At 46.2% G+C, this 27825-nt stretch overlaps 1 protein-coding gene across 3 annotated transcripts in view; it reads right to left on the bottom strand.

Moving 5' to 3' along the window:
* Positions 1-4792: 4792 nt before the first annotated feature.
* The window catches only part of PROM1 (prominin 1), a 181978-nt gene continuing 158945 nt past the window's right edge, over positions 4793-27825 (bottom strand). For all 3 annotated transcript variants that reach the window (XM_060246184.1, XM_060246183.1, XM_060246185.1), the window contains 9 exons: positions 25498-25551; positions 23400-23480; positions 23215-23283; positions 20319-20411; positions 16356-16471; positions 13669-13692; positions 12725-12793; positions 8896-8936; positions 4793-6684 (listed from right to left, as the gene is read on the bottom strand). In XM_060246184.1, the coding sequence (XP_060102167.1) occupies positions 8918-8936; positions 12725-12793; positions 13669-13692; positions 16356-16471; positions 20319-20411; positions 23215-23283; positions 23400-23480; positions 25498-25551 (525 nt within the window). In that variant the 3' untranslated portion in view covers positions 4793-6684; positions 8896-8917. The remainder of the gene's footprint in view (positions 6685-8895; positions 8937-12724; positions 12794-13668; positions 13693-16355; positions 16472-20318; positions 20412-23214; positions 23284-23399; positions 23481-25497; positions 25552-27825) is intronic.

Consider the following 27825-nt stretch of genomic DNA (forward strand, 5'->3'; position numbering starts at 1 on the left):
ACAAGACACGTTTTCAGAGTTCCCCGTGGGAAAGTGTTGCACCCAAAGCCTATGAAACCCAGTTTTTCTATGTAGTGTAGATAGCACGCCCTCCTAATTTCAGTTGAGAAGAGTTGAAATGCTGTTTGAACAGCCGAAATGCTCCAGGTTCCTGAGAATGGATCCCAGCTGCTTATGAAGAAACGGTGCATGCTTATTTATCTTGCCGCCTCCCTTTCATCTGCACAGCATTACCGCCCAGCCTTACTGCATGTTCTGCATCTGTAATACCACGAGCAAGTCCTACGAGGCACACAAAGAACATGGGGAGCAGCTGCCGTGTTTGCAGTGGTAAATACAGCAGAGGATCTTGAGATGATCACAGCAAATGAGAGCCAGTTTGACATAGCGGTTAAGTGTGCAGACTCTTACCTGGGAGAACCGGGTTTGATTCCCCACTCCTCCTCAGGCATCTGCTGATGTGACCTTGAGTTAGTCAGAAGTTCTCACAAAGCTGTTCCTCAAAAGAGCAGTTTCTGTCAGAGCTTTCTCAGCTTCACCTACCTCACAGGGTGTCTGTTGTGGGGAGGGGAAGGAAAAGGAGATTGTAAACTGCTCTGAGATGCCTTCGGATGATAAAGAGCAAGATATAAATCCAATCTCTCTCTCTCTCCAAAGAAGTCTTTTTGGGAAAAATCAGAGCGTGCCAACAGTATGGTAGCAATTGAGCCATGCCTGGTCTTTGACATGAGATGCAATCAGTGACCATTAATACAATGTGACTGTTAAATGCCCTGTGACAGCCTGGAGCCTCTCCTTCAAATCATCCTATTTCTCCCAAAGCTTCCCCCAAACAGGACTATTTTCTAATCCTGAACTAAAATTCCATCAAGAACTTCCTTTCTTGTTGCCTTTTCCTGGTGCTGTTGAGTCAGTTCTATAGTTGTTCTCCCGCTATGGTGCCCCCCCCTCTCAAAGTGTTCTTTTATCTTCTGTCATAATCTTTTGTTTCTGGACAAGAACCCATTTTTATGCTCTGGGTCAACAACAGGGGAACTGGCCTGGCTTTAGAACCAGCCGTTGGAGCCTGATCCTGGACATCAGGGGAACTGCAACAGACTCCCATCTGAACACTAACCACTAGAATTGCTTCTCCCCAAGCTCCATCAGACCTCTGCTCCAACCATTATCTCTGTCTTGACCATGGGGCTCTCTGTAACTCTTTACCAAAGAGGGGAGAGAGACATTTATGGTCTCATATTGCAGACCATTGACTGAAAAGGTTGCAGTCCAGCTCCTACAAATAGCAGGAGGGTTTGGGGGGGGGGAGGATCCTCAAAAAACAGCAGCAGGTGCATTGCCATGTCACTTCCTGTGAAAGCCTGGAAATGACATCATGCCACCATGTGATAGGAATTTCCTCATATATCTGTGGGAAAGACCATAGAGATTTGGAGCATTTTTGGAGCCATGAAATTACTTCTGTTTTTTTGAACATATGAAGCTGCCTTATACTGCATCAGACCTTTGGTCCATCCAAGTCAGTCTTGTCTTCTCAGACTGGCAGCGGCTCTCCAGGGTCTCAAGCGGAGGTTTTTCACACCTATTTGCCTGGACCCTTTTTGGGAGATGCCGGGGATTGAACCTGGGACCTTCTGCTTCCCAAGCAGATGCTCTACCACTGAGCCACCGTCCCTCCACTTTTCATCAGAAGTGACCTTTTGACAAACATGAAAATGACACTGCCCCCATTTTGTGGGAAGGAATTGTAACCCGAACACAGATGACTCTAGTAACTCAGGCTAAAAGTAATTTTAAGGAGGCGTTGTCAAACAGACAAAAGCAGGGCCAGCGATTTGTTCATGACACAAATCAGAAAACAGGGTTTCTCGGTAAGCAAGGACAGATTTCCCACCAGCCTGACCTCGCTCTCACTCTCTCCTCAGTGGGCCTTCTGTCAAGATTTTGCACAAGCTGCCCCAAGGGCGCAACTCATTCCGCTTCTTTTGCGCAGCAAACGAGATCCTCTAAAAACCAGTTTCTGTTTGCCACGTGAAAAAGGCAAAGCGAGTTGCAGCCCCGGGGCAGATCGAAGCCCCGCTGAGAAGGGGAGCGTGAGACCAGCATAAGGCTAGTGGGGAATCGGTAAGGGACACTTGGGAGAGCATGCTGATGTGTCGTATTAGCATTGGTCAAAAGCAGTCATTCGGACCTCTTTTTGTAAATAAAGGAGAGAGTCAGGCCTCCAAGTTAGATTTAGGTCATTTTCGCACTCACCTTAATCAGCAGCGACACCCCTCTTCACCGCGCAGGATTGGCGCGGATTTCGCACTAATTGCCGCGGAGCACCCAGAAGAGCCGGAAAGTCCCGGCGCTTTTGCGGCGCAAGCGGAAACCGCCAAAAACCAGTTTCCATTTGCGCCGCAAAAGCGCCGGGACTTTCCGGCTCTTCTGGGTGCTCCGTGGCGATTAGTGCGAAATCTGCGCAGATCCTGCGCGGTGAAGAGGGTCATCGCTGCTGATTAAGGTGAGTGCGAAAATGACCAATGTGAAGAGTTCTAAAATGCTGGAATGATTTTAAAACTGAGACTCTCAATCTAGACAGGAGATGCCATGGCAGGTGGAGGGCAGCTCCATGGGCTCTCCCTCCTTGGCCATTTGCAAAGCACACCTGGAGATCTCGGGCTCCAGCCTTCCAGCCAGCACAAGCCAGGCTGAACTGGGGCCTGTGCCTCTTACAGGGACGGCAGCCGGCATTGGGCCAGGAGGTGAAGCCCCATGAACTGCCTGACAGCAAATCTAATAGTCGAAGCCCGGAGATGAAATGTACCACAGTATGATGTAAGTTTTAATTCTTAGAACTTGGCAATTGAAGGTCTCCGGGTTGAATGCAAGATCCTGAGAGAACCGCTTGTGTTCTTTTCCTCTGAGCTACTTGGACTGACCTCCCGTCCCTTGTCTTTCATGCCTGCATATGTACCACTGCAGAAGGTTCTACTCCACTATTTATTTATTCACTGATCCAGGCCCTTTTTTTGAGCAGGGACTCACAGAAATGCAGTTCCAGCTGGCTTGGCACCAAGGGGTGTGGCCTAATATGCAAATGAGCTCCTGCTGGGCTTTTTCTACCAAAAAAGCCCTGCACTGCTCCAGTGTTTATTTGTTGCATTTATACCTCTGCCTTTCTCTCTGTTGGGGACCCAAAGTCGTGTCCCTCTTCTCCTCTCCTCTGTTTTATCCTCACAGCTAACCTGTGAAGTTGGTTAGGCTGAGAGTGTGTGACTGGCCCAAAGTGACCTAGCAATTTCCCATGGCGGAGTGGGGGTTTGAACCTTCGTCTCTCAGATCCTAGCCTGAGTCTCTCACCATTGCACCAAACCAGCTCTCTTGCTGCACTTTCCTTTTCTATACCCCTGGCAGCCCTAAGACCCCAGATCAGCTTGATTTCATCAAAGCAAGTTGGAAACTAAGCAGGGTTGGTACTTGGAGAGGAGGCCATGGGGCTGCTGTGCAGGCAAAGGCAAGGGCAAACCACCTGTGGTCATCTCTGGCCTTCTTTGTGGTTGTGCCTTCAGTATTTTGCTTTTAAGAAACTCACTCCCTTCTCCATAAGGTCCTAGTGGTGAAGTGTGCGGACTCTTATCTGGGAGAACCAGGCTTGATTCCCCACTCCTCACATGCAACTGCGGATGTGACTTTGAGTCAGTCACAAGTTCTTGCAGAGCTGTTTCTCTCAAGCGCAGTTCTCAGAAAGAGCTCCCTCAGCTCCATCTACCTCACACGGTGCCTGTTGTGGGGAGGGGAAGGCAAAGGAGATTGTAAGCCACTCAGACTCCTTTCGGTAGTGAAGGGCAGGGTATAAATCTAATCTCTTCTCTTTTTCTCTTCTAGTTCAAGCTCCACTGTGGAACAACACTGCGGAATGCTCTCCCCTGGAAGCACACATTTCTTCTTCACTTACCTCCTTCCAGAGACAGGGTGAAGAGACTTTCTTATTCTACCAAGCATTCGAAGAGGAAGTTGAGATCTTTTAAAACTGAAGCATTTTATACCACTACTGAATTAGAGCAAGAGAGACTGCTGATTTGCAACTGATAGTGAAGCTTAAAGAATGCATCCTCCTGGACCGAATTGTGATCTAGGTTTCCTGTCTCACTACCAATGCTGATTTCTCCATGCCTACTATCCACCTGTATATCACATCTAATCCAATCACATCTGCTGTTGTCATTCACCTGCTAATGTAATTCAGCATCTGAAAATCACTCCACTTTCCAATATGTAGGACAGATGGACTCACATTCTAGCTGTGAAGTTTAGTCTGAAGAAGTGAGCAGTGATTCAACAAGGCTTATACCTTGTCACAAACTTTTGTTAACCTCTAAGGTGGTACTGGACTCTTGCTCTTTTCTACCACTACTGATAATTCGTATGTTTTCAGAGGATGTGGAATTGCTTTTAGGGTGTTCATTGTATTATTTTGATGTTTAGGTTGGATCCAGCTTAGCCTTTCCATGGGTGAAAAAAGGGAGGAAGGGTCCTCTTTAACCAACAGGAAGGCTGAACTGGCAATCAGGAGATCTGCATGGACAAAAGGCTTGTGGATACTGGGACTGTGGGAAGAAAGTGCTTGAGTAAGTAATAAAAAGCCTTACTGGGTCCATCCAGTTTCAAACTGAGAACAGCTTTGTGACTTTGTGGGCAAGGCAGTACAGAAATATGGCAAATACATACACATCAACTAGATTTAAGAGTAGACAAAAACCCCTCCATCCCAATGACACAGTCTTCTTTTGCAAATAAGTAGCCATCCTTTTTACTTTTGGTTTGATCCAAAGTTTTAATCCAATTCATCCACTGTTCAAATTACACAGCTGTAATCCATGCGTTCATTTTATTTACACAATCTGAGGACAAATTAAAAATAGGACCCTATTAAATCTATTTCCAACTTTATATATAATAGGGTAGTGGAAATAATCAATTTGTACTCTTAGGTAAGTTAACTTAAATTATTCCCAATTTTTATTAATTTGGAGAGCTGCTTTCATGTGCGGCATTTTTTCCAATACTGAGTTACACAGGAAAAAGTACTTACATTGGATGCCGTGTAGTGCATGAGTTAATTGCCACAGGTACATAGACTGGGCAAATGATGCACAAACACCAGGTAATTACGCAGGCCTAAGATCTCCAGTGGTCCCACTGAAGGGCCACCTATATGAACCAAGGTTGAGTATTAAAATCAGTCATCTTTGATACTCTGAAAGAGCTGACTCTTGTCAGAAGGTAAGAAAACGCCCCAACATGATAGGCCTATAAAGAGGATCCACCAATCAAGAGCAAAATGCCCCCTTATTTTCTCAGAGGGCTTTTAATTTTTGCCACACAGCTTTTGAGCAGTTCTTTTTACATTAGTGGTGCACCTTTTATGCCCGAATTCAAGACTTGCAGAGAGCCTCACCTTCCAAATACTGACGCAGTCTTGACAATCGCCTTTTCCAAAGTGCAGTGGACACGTTAAAACCATCGCAGGACTTGGTGGAAGGAAGGACTGGGTGGCATCTGCACTTGGGGCCTCCCCACACCTTTGGCAAATGGCATCATCTGGATGCAACAGCAGGTTTAGGCTGGTGCATCAGCTCCACCTTGTGCCCAGGCCTCAGTTCTGACATCTAAAATGGTGTGAATGCATACAACACATCTCTCTATATGCACGGCCAACACACAGTGTTTATCCCTAGAAAAGCTGGGCGCCGAAGGAATACCCAGAAATGTGGTTGCGTTTAGGCATTACATTGAACTGATGGCAGCAAAACCAAGGCAGGCCCCCGAGTACATTGTCTTTCTTTCCATTCAAGGTACATAATTTGCTGATGGTCTGAATAGGCCTTTGGACCCCACTGTCTACCATGCTATCTTTGCATAGGTTTCAAGGAAGGCTTTGCTATTCTGTTCCAATTGCATACTTGGCTGCCGTTTTCTTTAAAAATATATCCTTTTGGTCTTCATGACACAGTGCAGTAAATAATTCAGAAAGAGGGAAGAATAACCTTTTGATTATCGGAGCTTCTCCAAAGACAATGCACAAGATACTGCAGGCTTCCATACTTTATGGTCTAACGTGCCCGCTCAACAGAACAACAACAGAAAGAACAAAGACAAAAAAAAAACACCCTGATCGTATTCAACTGGTCGTTTGTGAAGTATAACAAACGGTATTTTAAAAAATCTGCTGCAAGACAGCTGTAAAAAACACTGATACAAAAGTGTCTGTACATAAAACATATTCTTCATGTAAACACAGTGATATGTGTCAACATCTCCGAACTTCAGAATTTGGACTGGGCAGTTAATCTGAAGTGAGCCCCTCCCTCCCCAAAAACCCTGTGTAAACTAAGCTGTTTATGCTACATGATGCAGAACAGACACGGAAGTGGAAAGAGAGTTTTAGAAAACAAGACCTCCAAGTCCTTTATAGTTCAACCTTAGTAACAGAACTGAACCGCAAATACTGGACGTTGTGTGGTCCAATCACCAAGGACTCCTCCAACATTTTATGGCAGAAGGTTCAGTCGCTTTCGTTCAGCAGGACTTTGGCCCCCAAACGGGGCAGTCTCTGGATTTAGAATGCAAATGTGGAACTTGACATCGTTGGAAAGATGCTGCATTTCTCAGGAGAACCTGAAGCATGATTTCCACAGACTGAAAAGGAAACCACAAGAGAAAAAATAAAGACAGAGTACGTCACAGTGCAAAGCGCTTGAAGTAAAAGGAGGTCCCGCCAAGTGACTGTTCCAGACACCGTTAGGGCTGGTTCAGATGTCAGGTGCCCCACATGGGGGCCTTCAGAGGAAGGGGAAGAGAGGGATTATCAGCAGGCCTCATCCTGGGCAGGAGCTCACGGGAGATGAATTCCAGAACCTCTTTCTTCTTCTCCCCACCCCCTGCTCCCCCAATACTTGCTTCGGGGCGTCATTGTTCAAACCCCCTGGGAGAATTTTGCTGAACTCTAAGATTTGACAAACTTTCTAATATTTCCCCCCACAAAAAAGGGGGGAAATAACCCAAACATACAAAGCAGACAGATGGAAATCTTCATCGTGCCCCTGAGGCCACATAGAAGAAAGTAATTTAAAAAGTATGATGGGAGTCAGGTTTTATTATGACAATTCTAATTCAAGAAGTATTTTAAAGAAGATGCTGAGCTGATACAATTTAGTGCTCTTTCCGGTGATGTCAGGGGTGTGTGGCCCTGACATCACCGAATGCAAATGAGTTATGCAAATATGAGTTGTGCTAATGAGCTCTGCTACCTCTTTTTCTATGAAATGACCCTGATTATCACTTTACATGAACCCCCCCTGAGCCCCCCCAAGAAAAAGACAAGGTACTGCAGGCTTTTGTACTCTATGGTCTAACATGGCTGCCCAACAGCACAGAAAAAACAGACACAAAAAACACCGTGACCATACTCAATAAGTCACTTGTGAAGTATAACTCTACTAGTATGTTTTGGGGGGCGGGCGGGCGGGTGGACAGTTGGGTTGTGAGGAGAGGAAGGGAAGGGAAGGGAAGGGAAGGGAAGGGAAGGAGGTTGTAAGCAGCTCTGAGACTTCAAGTGAAGGGCAGGGTATACATCCAATTTCTTCTTCTACTTTTTCAATGGACAGCGAAGGCACCTTCTTTTTGGGCTCAAAGAATTAGAACCCGGATGCAATCTTTTTAAAGCTTGGGGCTTTTTCTGAGGAGAGGCACCAGCAGCTATGCTGCAAATACCTTACTGGGTCTCCCCCCCCCCTTTTTTTAAAAATCTAAAAGAAATTAGAGTTTCTTTTCAGCCACCAATACAGCTGAGCCTAAACAAAAGATGAAATTTGTCTTCTGCTTGGGCGTGGCTTGGAGAAGGCATTCAAAGAAACAGCCGTCCCTCTGAATGCCTGCTAAGTTCACTTGCTGAGTTGTGCTGCTGCACTGGCTGCTTGTTTTGGAGAAGGCCACACTTTCTGCAAGATGGTCTCTTTAAATGCCTTCTCCAAGCCACGCCCGCCGGTACCGCAGCATCACAACTCAGCAAGTGAACTCAGAACTGCAATCTCTTTAAATGCGTTTTCCCCCTCAGTTGAAAGCAATGCCAAGTTAGGAGCCAGTTTGGTCTAATGGTTAAGAGAGGTGGACTCTAATTTTGAGAACCAAGTTTGATTCCCCACTTTTCCACATGCAGCCAGCTGGGTGACCTTGGGCCAGTCACAGTTCTCCCCTGAGAGCTGTCTTCTCAAGAGCAGTTCTGGAAAGTGCTCTCTCAAGCCCCACCTACCTCACAGGGTGTCTGTTGTGGGGAGGGGATGGGAAAGGAGGTTGCAAGCTATTCTGAGACTCCTTTGGGTAGTGAAGGGTGGGGTATAAATCCAATCTCTTCTGGACAATTGTGGGCCCGCAGAATTGGATCTCCAGTGCAATCTTTTTAGAACTGGGGACATTTTTGGAGAAGAGGCACCAGCAGCTATGCTGCAAATTTAACGGAAATTCAAACAACTCTCCTAGAGCCGCCCTGAGCCACTTGTGGGAAGGGCGGGATATAAATCCCAAATAAATAAATAATTAAATAAATAAAAATACCCCTGGATCAATTCTTCATTATACCCATTCGGTTCCCACAGGGTGTAATGAAGTTGAACAAATTCAGGTTTCCCAGCTCTTAATACCATACCGGTATTGGGATTTAGGAATATCAGGGAATGCCACTATTTTGCGGTTCAATATACTCGGACCTCTTTTATTTTATTTTTGCACACCCCTAGCGATGATAGGCTTGGGACCACACAGACTTGACATAACGTGCAAGAATTTGAGATCAAATAAGGTAGCCTATCCATGAGGGAACTTTTCTTTACATGGATAAACAATGCAACTTACCCCTTCGTATGTCTGGTCTGTACTACCACTGTTCAACAGAGCTGTAGGAGAAAACACACACAAAAAACAATCTTTTGGGCAACACCATCTTAATAGTGACAGTCAGCAATGTGAACAAAATGAAAAGCAGCTGGTTGTGAATGCAAAAAAAAGAAAGAAAGAAAGAAAGAAAAAGAAAAGGCAAATCCAAAAACTTCCTCTGATTTTTCCGAAAAGATTTCAAACCATGGTAGACAACTTGTCTCTGTCCTAGAAAATTTGTGGATAAGTTCTCCCTCATCCCCCAATTTGCTCATGCAGATAAACACTTTATGACCTTCTAGATTAAGCAGGGGAAAAACAGATCTCTCCCGCCATAAATATAGTGTTATAGTGAGGAACAGCTGCCAGTAAGCAAGAAATGAAAGATGCAAAGTTAGCAAAGATGTGTGACCTTGCAATGATCTAAAAAGTAAGAATTCGAAAGCTCTAAAACAGCTGAAAGACCAAGCAGGAAGGAGACAAAAATTGTAGAGCACTTCAGGCTTTCTCACCTTCTCATTTTTCCTTACTTGTGAGTTCCTGTTGCTTTGTTTTTTGTTCTGGCTGTTCTGCATGTGTTTTGCTTTCTCCAACGGTCAATGCAATATAATATCAGTTTACATTCAGTATAAAACCCGGCAGTTTAAATCAGCAGGGGATATGCCAGATATAAGAGTCCTGTGGCGCAGAGTAGTAAAGCTGCAGTACTGCAGTCTAAGCTCTGCTCACAACCTGAGTTCAATCCCGGCGGAAGTTGGATTCAGGTAGCAGGCTCAAGGTTGACTCTGCCTTCTATCCTTCCGAGGTCGGTAAAATGCTGGGGGGGGGGGAGGAGTGTAGATGACTGGGGAAGACAATGGCAATCCACCTCGTAAAAAGTCTGCCGTGAAAACATTGCGATGCGATGTCACCCCAGAGTCGGAAACGACTGGTTGCTTGCACAGGGGACTACCTTTACCTTTTTACGCCAGATATAAAGTGTTGTAATATTAAACTGACCACACTAGAGGGAGCAAAATGCACGAAGCAAGCAATATGTATGCACGAGCAAGAAAAATGAGAATGTGATAAAGCCCTTAGGCTAACTGCGCGTGAATTGTTTTTCCCTAGACTTCAGTCGCAGTCTCAGGTATCACATTTGGCATAAGAAACCTTGAAAGGGGCGAGGGCAGAGAATGATTTTAAGGGAGGACCTGTCAGTTAAAAATCATCTTCAATGACATTTTTGAAGTCAGATTTCTTTTAATTAGAGTGCTTTCGACAGATTGCTTTCAAGTACCCTCTTGGTTAAAAATTCTCCTTAAAATGAAGATCTGAAACCATGCAGGTAAGTGGAGAGGATTCCAGGCTCTCTTTGCCCACAGGGGCTTTGGGGCTGTCCCCTTCTAGTGACAGCTCCTCTCATTCCTCCTCCCAATTGCAGAGCACCCCCCATGAGGAGCAAGAGGTCAGGCTGGCCTTAGACCGTCCGGCACTTTAGGCAAGGCTAGCGTCTGGTGCCCCCCCATTGATAACATCACTGAGCCACATGGGACACCCAATTTGGCACCCCCAGAAGGCTGGCACCCTCGGCAATTGCGGAGTCGGCCCTGCAAGAGGTTGATGTTGAAGGGAGACCGTGTCCTGTTGCCCGTGCACACGGGAAAGCATTTCCTGCTTGCAGGAGAGCAATAAGGTCTCTAACACAGCGGAGCATTCCAGGCACAGTGGATGTCTAGACATCTGAGACCCATCCCCATCTAATGTCCAGCCCTTCCACTCCACAGAAGTGGGGAAGCAGGATGTCTGAAGCTCTCCTTCTGTCCTGCCATTCCGGCTCTGGAGATGGCTCGCCTGAGGAAGTCCTTTGCAAGCAATGCTGCACTCTTTACAAACCAAGAGGAATAATACTAATTAGAGTAATGAATGTACATGTTGCAGAGTAATTTCTTGTACATGTTGCAAGAAATTAATCCATGCAAGAATGAATGTTTTAGCTAATGCTTGATGGCAGAGGACAGGCTTCCATAGGTAGGAAATCCCGGGTTCAGCTCCTGGAATTCCCTCTGAAAAAGATCTCTGTGATCAGCAGGACTAAAAATAGTGCTGGATTAAACCCTATGGAGCCCCCTAGGCAGTTGAAATCTCAGGCCCCGCCCCTCCTTGCAAAGAGCAGCTCAGTTGCAGGCTGCGCTTGGAGGCTGGGAAAGCTCCAAGCAGGGGGAAAACTGGGGGGAAAGAAGATGAAGATATTGGATTTATATCCTGTCCTCCACTCTGAAGAGTCTCAGAGGGGCTCACAATCTCCTTTACCTTCCTCCCCCACAACAGACACCCTGTGGGGTGGGTGGGGCTGGAGAGGGCTCTCACAGCAGCTGCCCTTTCAAGGACAACCTCTGCCAGAGCTATGGCTGACCCAAGGCCATTCCAGCAGGTGCAAGTGGAGGAGTGGGGAATCAAACCCGGTTCTCCCAGATAAGAGTCCGCACACTTCACCACTACACCAAACTGGCTCTAGGGCCCCTAAAGGCATGGGGCCCATAGGCCAGTGTCTACTTGGCCTATTTGTTAATCCGTTCCTGCAGGGCTAAGAAAGGTGTCAGACCAGACGGTGATGGGCCCCTGCGTCAAACTAGGCAGCCCTGGCTGAGACGAATAGGAAGCTGGTGGCTGAGTCTATACGAGGCACCTTTAAATGGCCAAATATTTTCATCATATAATTATGAAGCCATCTCTTAGGAGGCACTTTTAACATCACGCCTCCTTGAGACAATCATTGTTCTGTATGACCCCTGAGGAGCTCCTACAGTGATACGAGGGCTCTCTCAGGAGGTCCAGACTTTCAAACAATTCTGGTTCACCCCCAAGCTCCTACTTTCATACGTGTGTGCAGCTTACCTCTACGTTCAATCCATTAGACATTTTTTACCTAAAATTCAGAACCACTTTGTTGAAAGAAAGCCTCTTATTGAAGCAGAGTGAGCAGCAAAAGAGCTCTCCTGGGTCTTCTTCTATCGAGTTGAGAGAGCTTCAAGATGTGCCTTTGATCGACCTAGATCATCAAGATCCTCCTCACTCTTCAATTTCCATTTGCCCTCCTTTAACAAACTCGAATGTGGACAATATGATATGAACCACCTTTTGTTTTGATACAGTTTAGAGCCAGATCCAATTTCACCGCTGCATGAATGCTTTGAGGACCAAACTGCTGGACAAGAAAATATTATTGCATTTTCTTATCTGACTCTTCAGTCCTCAAAAACTGTGTCCTGCTTTCCTTCGTTGCTGCTTTTTCCTTCTGTGTGGATGAACTACATGGGTGACGGCCACCCAAGAAGCTGCTGTGCATTGAATTACATCATACCATTACCTAGCCAATCAGATTTGGCTGTTGAAGGTCACTGAGGGCAATTGAAACCACTGTCTGAAACATTTTTACAAGAAGGGTGTGTCTGGTCAAAAAAGCCGGGGCATTTTTCAGCCCTGTAAAAAGGAAAAGGCACGGGAAGGATTTTCAGTTCAAACTAGTGGCAGGTCTCCATAAGATAGAAAGGCTTCTATATAGTGAATACCACCTCTGAGAATCTGCAGTTTTCAGAGACGCATTTGGGGGGAAAGCGTGGCTTAAAAGTTTTTGCAATCTGTGACATTTCATTGTGAAGTTATAATATCTCATGCTGTGTGGAGCATAAAAAAAAAAAAAACAGAACTAAGCAGGGCGAAGGCATGCAAAAAAGAAAACGTTCCCAGCTTTCCACATGCAGAGAAATGTGTTGAGTGATAGATTAAAGGAGGACTCAAAAGGCAGGCAGTTTCCAACATGGTTTACCTGGTCATAACTGGATTGTGTATACCATATAAATTCTCTTTATGATAACCATTATTACCATTTTCCAAACTGTAATAAAATAAATATACCAAGAAAGGACGGGATTAATGATAAAACGCAGCTGCATACAGAGTATGGTTACAAAGTTGATGAATGACAGCACGACAAGGGGGTTTCTTTCACTGGACTCAAACTTTCTTCTGTTGCTTCAGACCAACATGGCTTCTTCTCTGAATCTGTTCTTATAAGTCACCAGCTGCCTTTCCCAAAACTGTTGCCCAAGGCAACTTGCAACAAGCCCCCTCCCCCCCCCAATAATATAACAAAAAAATGCAAACAGCTCAATTTTTAGAAAGGTGTAACTAGGAACACCATTGCTCAGCCCGCAGAATAAGTGGGAGTGTACATGAAGCAGGTTGCCAGGTCCCCTCACCGCTCCAGTTGGGGGATTTGAGGGACATTCCAGGGATGGACAGGGATAAAATCATGTCGCCAGGAAGTGACGTCATCATCTTGGGGACGTCACATGGAGGACGCTCTGGATTTGGGGCAAACGCTATGGTATAATTGGGATTAAACCATAGAGTTTTGTCCCGAAACCAGAGCATCCCAACATGATGATGTCACTTCCAGGTGATATCATCATGTTGGGGATTTTGTGTAATGATGTCCCAGTTTAGGGGTGTGGTTTCCCCCACTGGCCAGCTGGTCTGCAGTGAGGAGAAGCCCCTGAAAACAAGGGATCCCACGCTGGGACCTGGGAACCTTAACATGAAGCCATAGGAACTGAACTAATTCCACAGAACACTCTTTAATATGCTCTGCACTGAACTAATCACATAGAGCAATATGCCAAAAAAGAACAAAAAGCAAGCCCTGTTTTTAAAAAAAAAAAAAAAAACAACCCCCCCTCAAATGCCACAATAGCAATCAAAATCTCTTACTTTTTCATGGGCATAGATTCAACACTAAAAATACAAAAAAAACAAAATAATGAATTAGTTATCTTCTGTGTGAATACAGAATTACGTGTGTGAATGGCTCAGGAGTCCCCTCCTGCTGTTCCAGAAAAGATTTAGCTTACAAAATTCGTTTGAAACCGAAAATAAAGATAGCGGACAGACTTACAGAAAAAAATGGCTTACAAAAAAATAAAAGTTAAAACCACAGACAAGTGAAAAATAAGTAAAAACAGCTATCATAAAGTAAAATGCCAAGTCCCTGAGACAGAGGAACTGTAAGTGGAAGAAAAGAAGACCAGTTAGGGAGAGCAGGATAAACTATGCAAAAGAAAAGCAAAAGGAACAAGAAAAATATCAAGTTGGCAAACTATATATTCAAGCTCATGTCCTCATCTACACCTAGGCCAGCAAGTGGCCCTTCGAGCTGGGACAGGCTCTGTTTTCAGGATCTTGTCCCAGAGAAAAAACTCCAATTGCATCATTTTTTTAAAAAGTGGCTGAATTTCATTTTCTTTCTCTATGTCTGGGTCAGCCAGGTCTGGGATTCTGCAGCACACTGTTTTATTTTTCACATAGAGGAAAGCAAAGAAACAGCAAAAGCAGTCCTTCAAATGCTGAGACCCAACCCAAACATTTGCAGTAATCATCCTTAAAAGTCCCACCTCTCCTTCAGAGCTTTGAACCAATCAATGTGGTTTAGGCCTCATACAAATCCAATCAGAGCCTGTGGAACTCCCCTGGTTGGGCGGGGTCCGTTTACAAAGGGGTCAAGAAATCTTTTTCATTTTGGGACAGGGATTTCATGGATCTGGAAAGGGGTGTCAGTTTAGACAGGCTTATATTATTGGGCTTTTTAATTAGGGTTTGGGCTTAGTTAGGCTTAGGGAAGAAGGCTTATTTTAGTGGCACAGCCCTTTCATTCCTAATGGGAGTGTGTCCAAAGTTCTGTGGAAACGTGAGCTCTGTGAGAGAAAGGAGCAGCCTTGAACCTGCTGAGGTAACCACCAGTCCCAAGAAAGGGGTATTCAGATCTTCCTTCAAGGGTTATTTACGTTAACTGTGAGCCAGCTTAACTTTATATATTTAAGCTATCTACACATCAGATTGACATTAAATAATTTACAAGGCTGGCCTGCGATACTTGCAGGGGAGATTCCGTCTTTCCCCACTTTCTCACGAGGTCCAGGGGCTTCGCTGCCGCCCCTGCCAGGCCCAGAACAACCCCCGGACCCAGTGGGGCCCTCAGGCTATGCAGCCACACCCAGGCCCAGTGGGGCTCCCAGGCTGTGCCACCAACACAGTTCTGGGGGGGGGAGGGGGGGTTGAGCACATCTCTTGGGCTGCAATGATGACTGCTGGAAGTAAGTGCTTTTGGGGGGCTTTAGATCCCCCCCCCATTTTCTGCAAACTGTGGAATCCCCCAAGTTTGCTGAAAAATCTGTGGAGTGTCTGCTTGGCCTCAATCTGCAGATTTAGGTATCCGCAGATGGGGGCCACATTTGGGAAATAGATATATAGATTTTCTGTTAAATAAACCTTTGCTGTTCATCTGTTTATTGATCACACAGAGGAGAGCAAATAAAAAAATCTGTCAAGTCAGAAATCTAGAGAGCCAGTTTGATGTAGTGATTAAGTGACTGGGCTCTTTTCTGGGAGAACCAGGTTTGATTCCCCACTCCTCTCCATGCACCTGCTGGAGTGACCTTGAGTCAGTCATAACTCTCTCAGAGCCATTCTCTCAGAACAGTTTCTGTCAGAGTTCTCCCAGTCCCACCTACCCCACAGAGTGTCTGTTGTGGGAAGGGGGAGGGGAAGGAGTTTGTAAGCTGCTCTGAGACTTCTTTGGGTAGTGAAGGGCAGGGTATAAATCCAATCTCTTCTTCTTTTCTAAGAAGTAGGGGTCTCTATTTACCTGAAGAAGAAGACTGCAGATTTATACCCCGCCCTTCTCTCTAAATCAGAGACTCAGAGCGGCTTACAATCTCCTATATCTTCTCCCCCCCCCCCCCCACAATAGACACCCTGTGAGGTGGGTGAGGCTGAGAGGGCCCTTTCAAGGACAACTGCGATAGCTATGACTAACCCAAGGCCATTCCAGCAGCTGGAAGTGGAGGAGTGGGGAATCAAACCCAGTTCTCCTGGATAAGAGTCCGTGCACTTAACCACTACACCAAACTGACATATAAGTACACAATCTAGCAGATTTCCAAATGAGGGATCTTAAGGCGTACAGAGCTTACATGCTACCAGTCTTTATTCTAAAGCTTGTGTCTACCTTTTTATTTGACTGTGGGTGGATGGAGTATAAAGAATCTATGGGAGATGCCATGGCGGGAGATTGGGTATTCTTCAATCCAGAATGTAGGCAGGGCAAGTTGTGCCTGAGAACTGGGTAACCTTTCTCCACTCCTCCTTCAAAGTCTGTTTCCCATGCTCTCCTTTCTTTGCGGTGGGGTGGGATACAGATCAGAAGAAAAGCCCGCAAGGAAAAGGTCAGCCCTTCCAAAACTGCACTATCCCTATCATACATTCTACTTCAACACACACAAGACCTCCCAGCATCCCGTGGACTTAAGCCTTTATCTGCACTATTAACACAGCGTGTCTTTTCGTTAGACGTCCAGTATGCCAACGAGGTGAATCCGTATTTCATCTAAATATTTACTTACTCGTCGTACACATCTTCTGTGTCCATCCTCCGGTAGTATTTGGCAAGTTTCACTGCACAAATGATGGCAGGGACGAGAAATACCGTACAACCTCCCAAACCAAACCAGAACAGGTTCTAGGCAGGAAACAACAGAAGAAAGTAAGACAGTGGTAGAGCAGTCATGAAGAAACACGTAAGTTTTCTTTGGAAGTTTGAAATGAGCAAAACCTTCGCTCTGAGCTTTAAAAGCTTCTCTGGGCAGAGAACAGGATGAAAGGGGGGGAAAGTCTGCTTTCCAGACTTAATTCAGCCCACCTTCATACAAGTGCTAATAGGTCTAGCTAGAGCACCCCTTTTATATCATTTCCATGTTCTCCTTCCACATCAGATCTGCTGACAGCAGCTCCCAAATGGCTGGCAGAACACTGAATAGGCACACGAGGTTGCTCTTGTTAATCAGATATGTTTTTGGTCCTGAACTGCCTCCATCTTAAAAAAAAAAAAATGGATTTCAGATTCTGACTTTGCCATCCAAAATTGTGACTGTCAGTTTTCACTTTGGATGTCACTGCTATGTATATTGCCAGCAACATTATCCTTGCTCATTATTGGTCTATAGTTGTTGTTGCATCCACATCTATATGATGTACTAACGGCATGTTGTGATTTTACTCATGAATACTAACATCCATTTATTTCCTTAGACATTTTAGAATTCTGTGTGCTGTGGAATATTCCAGGCCTGCAGGTAGAAGAGGAGCCCACGGAGACAGCTTTAATCTGGTCTCCATGGTAACACTGATAAGGGCCAACTGAAAAGGGAAGAGTATGTGGAACATGACCTTGACAGGAGGTAACACTGAGGCCTGAGAAAGGATTTTATATTTTATTTTATTTTATTTATATTTTATTTTATCATACTTATATCTCGTCCGGGCTCAGGGCAGCTAACAACAATTTAAAAACAACATATAAAGTTAAGACAGAATATGCAATAAAACCATTTTCATACAAATGTACATCCACCAAAAGTCCAAGATGTACGTCTATGTTTCTGATTATTGTTTTACGCTACATTCATTAATATTACTATTTATTATTTAGTACTCTACAGGTACAGTTATATTGGTTTCCGTTAGATTGCCAATGCTGTGGAACAGTAGCCGCCTCCCCTTAACTGTTGAAAGCAAGTTTAAACAGTTCAGTCTTATAGGCCCCGAGAAACTGTGGCAGGCCCCTCAAGGCCCTGATGTTTTTGGGGAGGGCGTTCCACAAAGTGGGGGCTATTACCAAGAAAGCTCTGGCTCTAGTGGTGAACAGCCATGCTTCTTTTGGCTCGGGGATCACGAGGAGGTTTTGAGAACTCAAACGTGGTGCTCTCTGGGGCACATATTGGGAAAGGCGGTCCCGAAGGTAGACAGGTCCCAGGCCATATAGGCAGGGGTGGCCTGATGGCCCATGGCACCCTAGGCAGACTCTCTGCCTGGCGCCCCCCCAAAAGCCCCCCCGTCCCACAGCTCCGTGCTCCCCTCCTCCCCACCGCGCCTCCTCCTCCCTCCCGACCCTTCCCCACATCGATTTCAATGCTGGAACCAGCTCTAGTGCCGCGTTCTGGCTATCTAAAGCCCCCCCCCCACTGATCACTCGATCTGTGGGCAAAACCACGACACGGAGCTGGGCTGCACTCAGTCTATCGGGACAAGCGTGCTGCTGACTCCTCTCCCATCCAGGGAGTGGGGAGTGGAGGAATCAGCAGCAGCAGAGCCGCCCTTTCAGGACGCTTGTTCTGACAGACTGTGAGCGAGGCCCAGCACCGCAGTGCGGTTTTGCCTGCAGATCGAGTGATTGGTGGGGGGGGGGGCGGGCTTTAGATAGCTGAACGCGGCACTAGAGCCGGTTCCAGCACTGAAATCAATGTGGGGTGGAGAAGGGTCGGGAGGGAAGAGGAGGCGGCACGGCGGGGAGGTGCAGAGCTGTGGGGGGAAGAGGGGAGGCGCGGGTGGCCTGGAGCCATGGTGGGGGAGGTGAAAGGAAGGGAATGGAGAGGCGGGCAGTGGTGGTGGCGGCCGGCAGAGGCACGCAAACTAGGTGCTTGCCTGGGGCACCAGGAGGTGGGGAGCCCAATTTGGCACCCCCACCATCCCAGCACCCTAGGCAACCGCCTAGTTTGCCTAGTGGGTGAGCCAGCCCTGCATATAGGGCTTTAAAGGTTATGACTAGCTCCTTGAAGTGAATCCGGAATGCCACAATTCCAAGGACTTTTGGCAGATGCAGAAAAAAGGGGAGCTGTTATTTTGTAACCTATAATTGCCAGGGGACTGCTAATTCACTTCAGTCTGGCAAGACCTGGTCTTGTGAATGCATGCCATTAATGTTTACTTTGAGCCTCATCATTAAAAACTTCTTTCGAAGCAACCTATGGAGCCTCAGTGACTGAACTTGGGCAAAACCTTACAGTGACTTTTTCCTGAGACTGCAACGATACAGCACCAAGTGATTCTTGTGGATTCTATGAGGAACTTCTAAATGCAAGTAGCTGTAAAGGCTGGGAAGGTGCCTCAGTATTGGGAGAAAGCGTTCACAGGGGAAAGCTGCCTACAGTTCACAACAGAGGACCTCACCCACCAGATGACCCCAATGACGCTTAACCCTAAATGATATTTATGGGGCGAGGAGATGAATGAGTTGCTGGTTTTTGATCTTATTTCGTGTGACCTGCTCTTGTGATTCTGGATTCAGCCAAAAGAGACCAGAAACTGGAATCTGAGTTTAGATAAGTCCCTAAATCAGATTGCATATGACATGGCTCTGCACACAAGGGGAACAGCCCCCTCCCAGCTGACTGTAAGTCTGCACAATCATGCTAGACAGGAGTACTTTTCCATGAATCCCAGTCCGAACCTCCTCATTGGAAGTCTCCAGAAGGCAGTTTCCAGGTGGTGGAAAGCGCCATCAAGTGGCAGCCAACTTAGGGTAATGCTGTTGTGGAGTTCTCAAAGGAAGAAATGTTCAGAGGTGGTTAGCCATTGCTGGTCTGTGTAGCAACCCTGGACCTTCCTTGGTGGTCTCCCATCCAAACACTAACCAGGGTCAACCTGGCTCAGCTTCTGAAGTCTGACAAGATCAGGTGACCCTGGCCTGTCCGGCTCAGAGAGGACAAAGCTACGCACCCACAACTCTGACAAACAAGAGGAGCCATTTCATGACTGGTAAAAAGAGCTTGGACAGCCATAGGCCACCTGCATCTTTCTGAAGGTTTCATATCCCTACCTTTTTTCTTACATGTTCCAGTATTATGCTCTTGATTCAGTTTGCAGGTTGCTTTTGCAGTGTATTGTGTAGCAGCGCCCCTCAATAAAATGCTTAATTGGTATCAGTAGCTTCCTACTGACAGCAGAGCACCAACGGGGGAGAAATAACCTCTAGGAACAGAGGCCCCCTGCTTAAGGCTACTGGATTAACACCTTTGTGAAAAGCGTTAGACAAACCCGCAGAGGATAAATCTTATAAATGGCTGGCAGCCATAAGCTAAGTAGAGCTGAAGAAGCTGAAGAGTACCACTACTGAACACCAGATTGTCAGATGCCAGCGGAAAATGCTACATGTTACAAGGAACTTGACTTTGCCATGGGGCAGTCTGCTCCGTCTAAATCAGACGCCTGGACATTGGTTTCTTTTTGATTGCTTTTTCCAGACATGTGACCCTGAGCTTACTGGAAGATACAGGGGGCCAGTTCTCCAGTCAAGCCCCTGCCAAGCCATCCGTGGCATGGGAGGCGACTGGCAGTCCCACCTAGGTCTGTGCCAGCCCTAGCTGCATCCAAGCCAAGCTCTTGTAGCAACACCTTTGGCCCACCTTCTCATGTCTCAACATCCTACAAGACGATTTGAGTAGGGATACGCAAAAACACAGGAGTCTGCGATCTCTTTCTTTCCCCTCCCTTCTCCACACGCAGTCAAGAAGAATGCAAAAAGTGCTTACCAAAGAATCTGTTACGTAGCTGCATAAAAATATCTCAATGGCGGTATCGATCACATTGGCAATAGGCTTACACGTTGCCACTTCCATAGTCATCTGGGAGAGATCAGAAATTTGATACTGACCATTTGTCTGATTTTAATTCTCAAGTAATCTACCTAATGGCGCTCCTTCTGTATTACCCAATCTGAATAACATTTGGCAAGGAAATCTTGGGGTGTGTCTTCCCTGGAGCTGTTCATTACTGTCTGTGCGAATTTAAATAAGGGCTGAAAAAGAAGCACTGAACTCCCAGCCTTGGGCACTGCTTGTGTAGGACAGCAATCAGCAAAAACTCTGTAGGCCAAGGAGTTCCATCCCACCTTGCCTGGTACTTTCCTACAAACCCCTTCTCTGAATGCATTTCTGCAACGAAACCTTTTGAGTGTTAACTCTCAACTCCTCCCTCAACCAAGGCAAGGGTCACACAGATGCCACAGCCCTTGCTCCGCAGAGTGGGTGGCAGGGGGAAGAGGAGCTCCCACCACTGAGTGCTGCTGATGGAGGAAGGACTGGAAGAAGATGAAGAAGGTATTGGATTTATATCCCGCCCTCCGCTCCGAAGAGTCTCAGAGCGGCTCACAATCTCCTTTCCCTTCCTCCCCCACAACAGACACCCTGTGAGGTAGATGAAGATATTGGATTTATATCCCGCCCTCCACTCCGAAGAGTTTCAGAGCGGCTCACAATCTCCTTTCCCTTCCTCCCCCACAACAGACACCCTGTGAGGTAGATGAAGATATTGGATTTATATCCCGCCCTCCACTCCGAAGAGTCTCAGAGCGGCTCACAATCGCCTTTCTCTTCCTCCCCCACAACAGACACCCTGTGAGGTAGATGAAGATATTGGATTTATATCCCGCCCTCCACTCTGAAGAGTCTCAGAGCGGCTCACAATCTCCTTTACCTTCCTCCCCCACAACAGACACCCTGTGAGGTAGATGAAGATATTGGATTTATATCCCGCCCTCCACTCCGAAGAGTCTCAGAGAGGCTCACCATCTCCTTTACCTTCCTCCCCCACAACAGACACTCTGTGAGGTAGATGAAGATATTGGATTTATATCCCGCCCTCCACTCCGAAGAGTCTCAGAGCGGCTCACAATCTCCTTTCCCTTCCTCCCCCACAACAGACACCCTGTGAGGTAGATGAAGATATTGGATTTATATCCCGCCCTCCGCTCCGAAGAGTCTCAGAGCGGCTCACAATCTCCTTTCCCTTCCTCCCCCACAACAGACACCCTGTGAGGTAGATGAAGATATTGGATTTATATCCCGCCCTCCACTCCGAAGAGTTTCAGAGCGGCTCACAATCTCCTTTCCCTTCCTCCCCCACAACAGACACCCTGTGAGGTAGATGAAGATATTGGATTTATATCCCGCCCTCCACTCCGAAGAGTCTCAGAGCGGCTCACAATCGCCTTTCTCTTCCTCCCCCACAACAGACACCCTGTGAGGTAGATGAAGATATTGGATTTATATCCCGCCCTCCACTCTGAAGAGTCTCAGAGCGGCTCACAATCGCCTTTACCTTCCTCCCCCACAACAGACACCCTGTGAGGTAGATGAAGATATTGGATTTATATCCCGCCCTCCACTCCGAAGAGTCTCAGAGAGGCTCACCATCTCCTTTACCTTCCTCCCCCACAACAGACACCCTGTGAGGTAGATGAAGATATTGGATTTATATCCCGCCCTCCACTCCAAAGAGTCTCAGAGCGGCTCACAATCTCCTTTACCTTCCTCCCCCACAACAGTCACCCTGTGAGGTGGGTGGGGCTGGAGAGGGCTCTCACAGCAGCTGCCCTTTCAAGGACAACCTCTGCCAGAGCTATGGCGGACCCAAGGCCATTCCAGCAGCTGCATGTGGAGGAGTGGGGAATCAAACACAGTTCTTCCAGATAAGAGTCCGCACACTTAACCACTACACCAAACTGGCTCTCCAGCGGCAAACTGGAAGCGGCTGCAGTGTGAGGCAGTTTCAAGACTACCGAATTGGCACACAGACCCAGGGTGTCAAACCTAGCCAAACCTCAATTGCTCTGGCCACATGCCTGCACTGTACTGTAACTTAGCCCCAGGGCTTTTTTTGTAGCAGGAACTCCTTTGCATATTAGGCTACACACCCCTGATGTAGCCTTGTAAGCCTTGAAAGCTCTTGGAGGATTGGCTACATCAGGGGTGTGTGGCCTAATATGCAAAAGAGTTCCTGCTACAAAAAGAGCCCTGCTTGGCCCCAGCACCACTGCTGCCTCCTGAGGCCTTGTGCTTGGGTTCCTCATCTCCTGTCAGCAGTAGTCATGGAGGAGAGATGGAATCTTCTCACACTAGAACTTCACTTACATACTAGAACTTCACTTATCAAGGAATCAGCAACCTTTTTGAGCCTGTGGGCAACCTTTGGACTTCTGACACAGCATGGTGGGCACAGCCACAAAATGGCTGCCACGGCAGATCCTGACAATGACAAAATGGCCGCCTCATCTCGCTTTCAATCCCACGGTGAAGATTCTTGCACTGTGGTGGCAGCTGTCGCCAAATAACATTCTTGGGAATCCACAAAGCCCCCCAGGCCCCAACCACTTTCTCAAAAACACTTTGTGGGTGCCATGGTGCCCACATGCACCACACTGGGGACTTTCCCCTTAATCCCTGATACTTTCATCTGTCCTTCTTCCTTCACACTGCTGTGCATTCCAGTACTGTAAATGAATCTCCACAAGCAAAGTCTCTGGTAGCTCCCCCCATGTCGTTAAGCGAGATCCCCCACACCCTGATGGCACCATGTTAAGTTCACTTTTTTTTTTTAGACCTGTTTTCTCTACATTGCTACAGCTTACAAGAGAGACGAACGTCTTACCGATTCCTTGACCCAGTCAGCATACTTCTTGAAGTAACCTATTATAGTATCCGTGTACCTTTTAGTTGCCTTTGCAGAGAGAGAGAGAGAGAGAGAGAAATGAAGTTTTATGATGTATTCTCAGGTATTCCAAGCTGATTAGTCTGATAAGTGCATTATGGCTTTCAAACAATAATGAAGCTTACCTCCACAATAACTGATGAAGCATTATGGGTTATAAGATACTGAGCATTCTCAACAGAGCTAATCACATTTTTCACTTTATCCTGGAAAAGAATGAACGAAGGGGCAGAGAACAAGAGACAGACAAGGGTGCCATTAATACACACTAATTCTTTGAGAATTATAGCAACAGGGTTGAAGTAACTTTTTGATTGGTTTTTTAAAAACCAGGCAAAATAGACACAATTAGAGTCTGGGTGAAACTGGTGAATAGAAACCAAAATCTGAGTCCAGCTGCACTTTAAAGATCAACAGAATCTTCCAGGGCACAGGCTTTCGCAAATCAAAGCTTGTTTCATAAGTCAAAGCTCATGAGAATAAAGATCCACCGGCCCTTATGTCTGGTCAGAAGGTGGGAGGGAGGCTACCAATTAGGTCGACCTGGAGTCAGGATGCAGAATGTATCCCGTTTGAACAGAGCCGGGAGATATGCATAGAAAGGGAAAATGCAGAAAATTAGCACAGGGCATTGTCCTGACTTGTTAATGGTGCTTAGAGCTCATTCATAACTGCATGCTGGAATCCATTGTATTCATTTGTGACATAGGCAAACATGGCAGCTAGTTGCACCACGATATGCTGGCTTTGACCCAAACCCAATGGAAGCACAGGGAACACTCCTGACCACCTTTCCCAATGAATCCTAGAGTGGTGGAACCCATGCAGATAAGAAGCTACACAGGCTGCGGGACTGCAGCACAGAGGGGGAAAGGGCAGAATAGCCACTCTTTCCATTGCCATCTGCTAAGCAGTGCTGGTGAAAGAGGAAGGTTTGGGGTATTTTGAGGCTGTCCCTTGACCCTCACTGCAAACCTCTCCCCAAGCCCCATGTGGCCTTTTCATCTGCTCATTATGACAGGATACATCAGTCCAGTGCTGGGGAGAAGAGGAAAATCCACGCACTTTTGCCTCTTCCCGCTGATCTACTCATTGGGTTCTTCCGCATTCTCATTTTCCTCACTTGAATGTTCCTTTTGCTTCAGAGGCTTTTTTGTTCTGCATGTGTTTTGCTCTCTCCAGTGGTCCATTAGATACTACATTACTTTATGTCTGGCCTAAATCTGCAGGTTTTTATGCCGGGCATAAACTGATGTAATATCGAATCGACCACTAGAGAGAGCAAAACACATGCAGAACAGGAAACAAACTGTGAAGCAACAGAAACGCACAAGTAAAGAATAATGAGAATTTGGAAAGTCTATTCTCTCATACGCTGGACTTCTCTCTGCTGCCACCAGCCAGCCTTTGATTAAATTGCAACTGCCCAGCAACCCCCAACCAGACTAAAAAGTATCAAAATGCCCTCCATGTTTCCAGTCAAGGTAGGCACAGGGATAAATTCTTTAGGGATATTCTCTACAGAGCAGCAACTCCCTGCTTCTCTCATCTACCTCGGTAAGCATGAGCTCAAGTGTGAGGCTTTTTGTGGCTGCAAAGAGCAGATGACACCACTTTCAGACAAAGAACTATTTCTCTTTAACGGGACAGCATACAACGAATAAATATATAAAACCAAACCTGAACAGTAGGGAGGTGTAAGGTTGCACAATGCTACAGCACCTGAGCATAGGAAAAGCAACTTTCTGTCCCTTCGCTTCGCTTATCTCTGGGGTGTTCAAAGAGACAGGCAAATCTCTCTTATCAGTTCCAGTCTGCTGTTCAGATAAGAATCATCCCAGCTACCTTCTTCACCTGGCAAGTCCTCAGGTTATGTCAGAGTATCTCTCTGCTCTCTGCAATGGTTGCTTTGCAGCTCCCCATCAAAACACTCCTGAACTCCCTAATACATTGCTCCAAGAACCCCCACTTGTCTAAATATACCGTGGTGAGGGGGAGGGCGAAGACTTCTCCATTGCATACATGACTGGGCCAAAGTTCTCTTCTCTCCTGCATTAGGCTACAAATTACTTTACTGACTCATCTCTGCTGCCTGGAGTTTAACTTCTGAGCATTCCTAGAATGCAAAACCCAACATTCACAAAGCAAAATGGAAAATCCTTTAAGTATCATACCATCAGAAGATGGTTTAAAAAAAAAAAAAGAAATTCAACAAAAACTTACCGAAAGTTCAGTTGATGTCCTCTGCAGTAGCCTAATGCTCTGGTTTAAAGTGCTCTAAATATTAAAAAAGAGAGAAAAATTATATCACATAGTTCTCTGGAGCTATAGTTTCATCCATAAATTGGTTAAGAGCAAGAGAATCTATCAATGTACCCTGTTTCAATGGGCTGAATCCCACAGATCTCTCCCCAAAATGGTGACACTTTTCTGGAGCAAAGACCCCTTTCTCCAGCTGAGGAAGGTGACACCATTAGTGGAACAGGCTGCTGGAACCCCACCCGGACTGTACATGTAATGGATTTATAAACATAGTTGGTGTATAAATGTACTGCGTTCACTTGGTCATGCAGAATTTTAATGCCAAACTCAGCTCCAGCTAGAGAAAGACGTGTGTCTAAAACAGGAAATCCACCTTGTTCCTCTACACACTTACACTAGCCCATACAGTTCTAGGAGGTCCCAAAGCCTCCCCCTTTGCAATGTTGGGAAGGTAGGGAATGGCTTGAAGATCAGACATGTCCATTAGAACAAATCAGGTGCCCACTGGATTGTACACGGTTTGCTTCAAGGTGGCCATGATGAATCACTGTACATGGTTTGCTTCAAGGTGGCCATGATGAATCACTGAAGCTGGTGGGTTGAAATTTGCCTCAAGCCAAAGCATTCCCATTCATCAGTGGAACTGGAGATTATGAGAGAGACTGCCCAGTATCACGACATGGTAGATATATCATAGGCCTTCAGGGCAAAGTAACTTAATTAGGGATGGGCACAAACAGAACCATGAAGCAAAATTCATGACAAATTTTGCCCTGGTTCATGGTTCAGGAACAGATGATGGGTTCACCTTCACAAACTTCCACGAACTTTTAGAGTGGTTCATGCATGCATGGAGCAGAAAGTAGGAGTTTAAAGGGACTCCAAGTCCCTTTAACCCCTGCTTTCTGTTCCTTGTGAAAGCTGCAAAAACAACTGTTTAGAGCAGCCTTCTGTAGTCCATATAAAGTTTAAAGAGACTGAAAAAGACAGTGTGAAAATAGCCGTACAGTGGGGGAGGCGCTCCCACCACAAAGCTCTTTCAGGCTGTCTTCTGCAGACCTTTTAAATTTTAAAGGAACTGCAGAAGATAGTGCAAAAAAAACCCCAACCCTGTGCGGCAGGGAGGTCCTCCCTGTCATGTAGCTCTTTCAGGATGTTTTATGCAGACTCTTTAAACTTTAAGGGACTGAACAAGACAGACAAAAGAGCTGAGTGATGGGAAGCACCTCCCCACGCTGCCTTGCAGTCCCACTACACTTCAAAGGGACTGCACAAGACAGCTGAGCAGGAGGGAATAAGATGCTTCCTGCTGCTCCACTATTTTTTGGACTTTCTGTAAATCCCCTTTAAAGGGAATCTGGTCCTTTTCAGGGGGGTTTGCAGGGCCACAAACCACATGAACCACAACTGAACAGCATTTCCCCAGTTTGTTCCCATCCCTAAACATCACACGATGAAGCCAGGGCACATGTATAGTAAACATTCTAGACTGGGAATGGGAGATCTTGATAAAAGGGCTACTGGCATTGTGTGGGGACCCCTGTTTTTTTTGGGGGGGGGGGCAGCGTATGGCTCCATCATAACCAGTTTTACAATGAGAGATGGTTAACAGGTGTAAAACATTCCCAATAGTCTTCAAGCCATGACCAGAACTAAATCTCTACATGTTTCAAATGCAAATTTTGCAATCACCCCCAAGAAGATTTTCCTTTAAAGCAGTGTTTTCCAATCTGTGAGTCAGTGCCTAAAAGTGGGGCCCAATGTCTCTGCAAGTGGCCACCCCCACCGGTTTCCATTGTTCTCTTCTATATTTTGAAAAACCAAGGTTTGACCCTGGAAATAGTATCTTCCATGTCATACTTTAATTAGTATATTTTTCTTCATTGCTGCATGTACATGTTGATCAACAAAAAGTGTCCTGTTGGTTATTAGAGTGAGTTTCTTAGGACCATGGGGGTTTTAGAAGAAGTCATGGGTCGTTTTCGCACTTAGCGTTTGCTCCCCTTATTCCGCGGCGCAATTATGTCCGGATCATTTTTCTCGTTTTCCCACTAGTGACTCTTTGCGGAGTCGCCTTCCCTGAAGCCCCGGCTCAAATCGTTTTCCCACTGGCATCGACTTGAGTTCGATGCCCTGTCAATCATTTTTTTTTTAAGCGCAAGTCTGGTTGCGTAATGACGTACTAACGTACTAACGTAACATCGAGCTGTTCCCTCCCCTTCTTTTCGTGGACAAACCGCATCACGTGTGCTGCTGCTGCTGCTTATGGATTGGCTGCAGCTGTAGAAT

Source organism: Heteronotia binoei, chromosome 9 (assembly GCF_032191835.1).
Source record: "Heteronotia binoei isolate CCM8104 ecotype False Entrance Well chromosome 9, APGP_CSIRO_Hbin_v1, whole genome shotgun sequence".
Classification (NCBI taxonomy): Eukaryota; Metazoa; Chordata; class Lepidosauria; order Squamata; family Gekkonidae; genus Heteronotia; species Heteronotia binoei.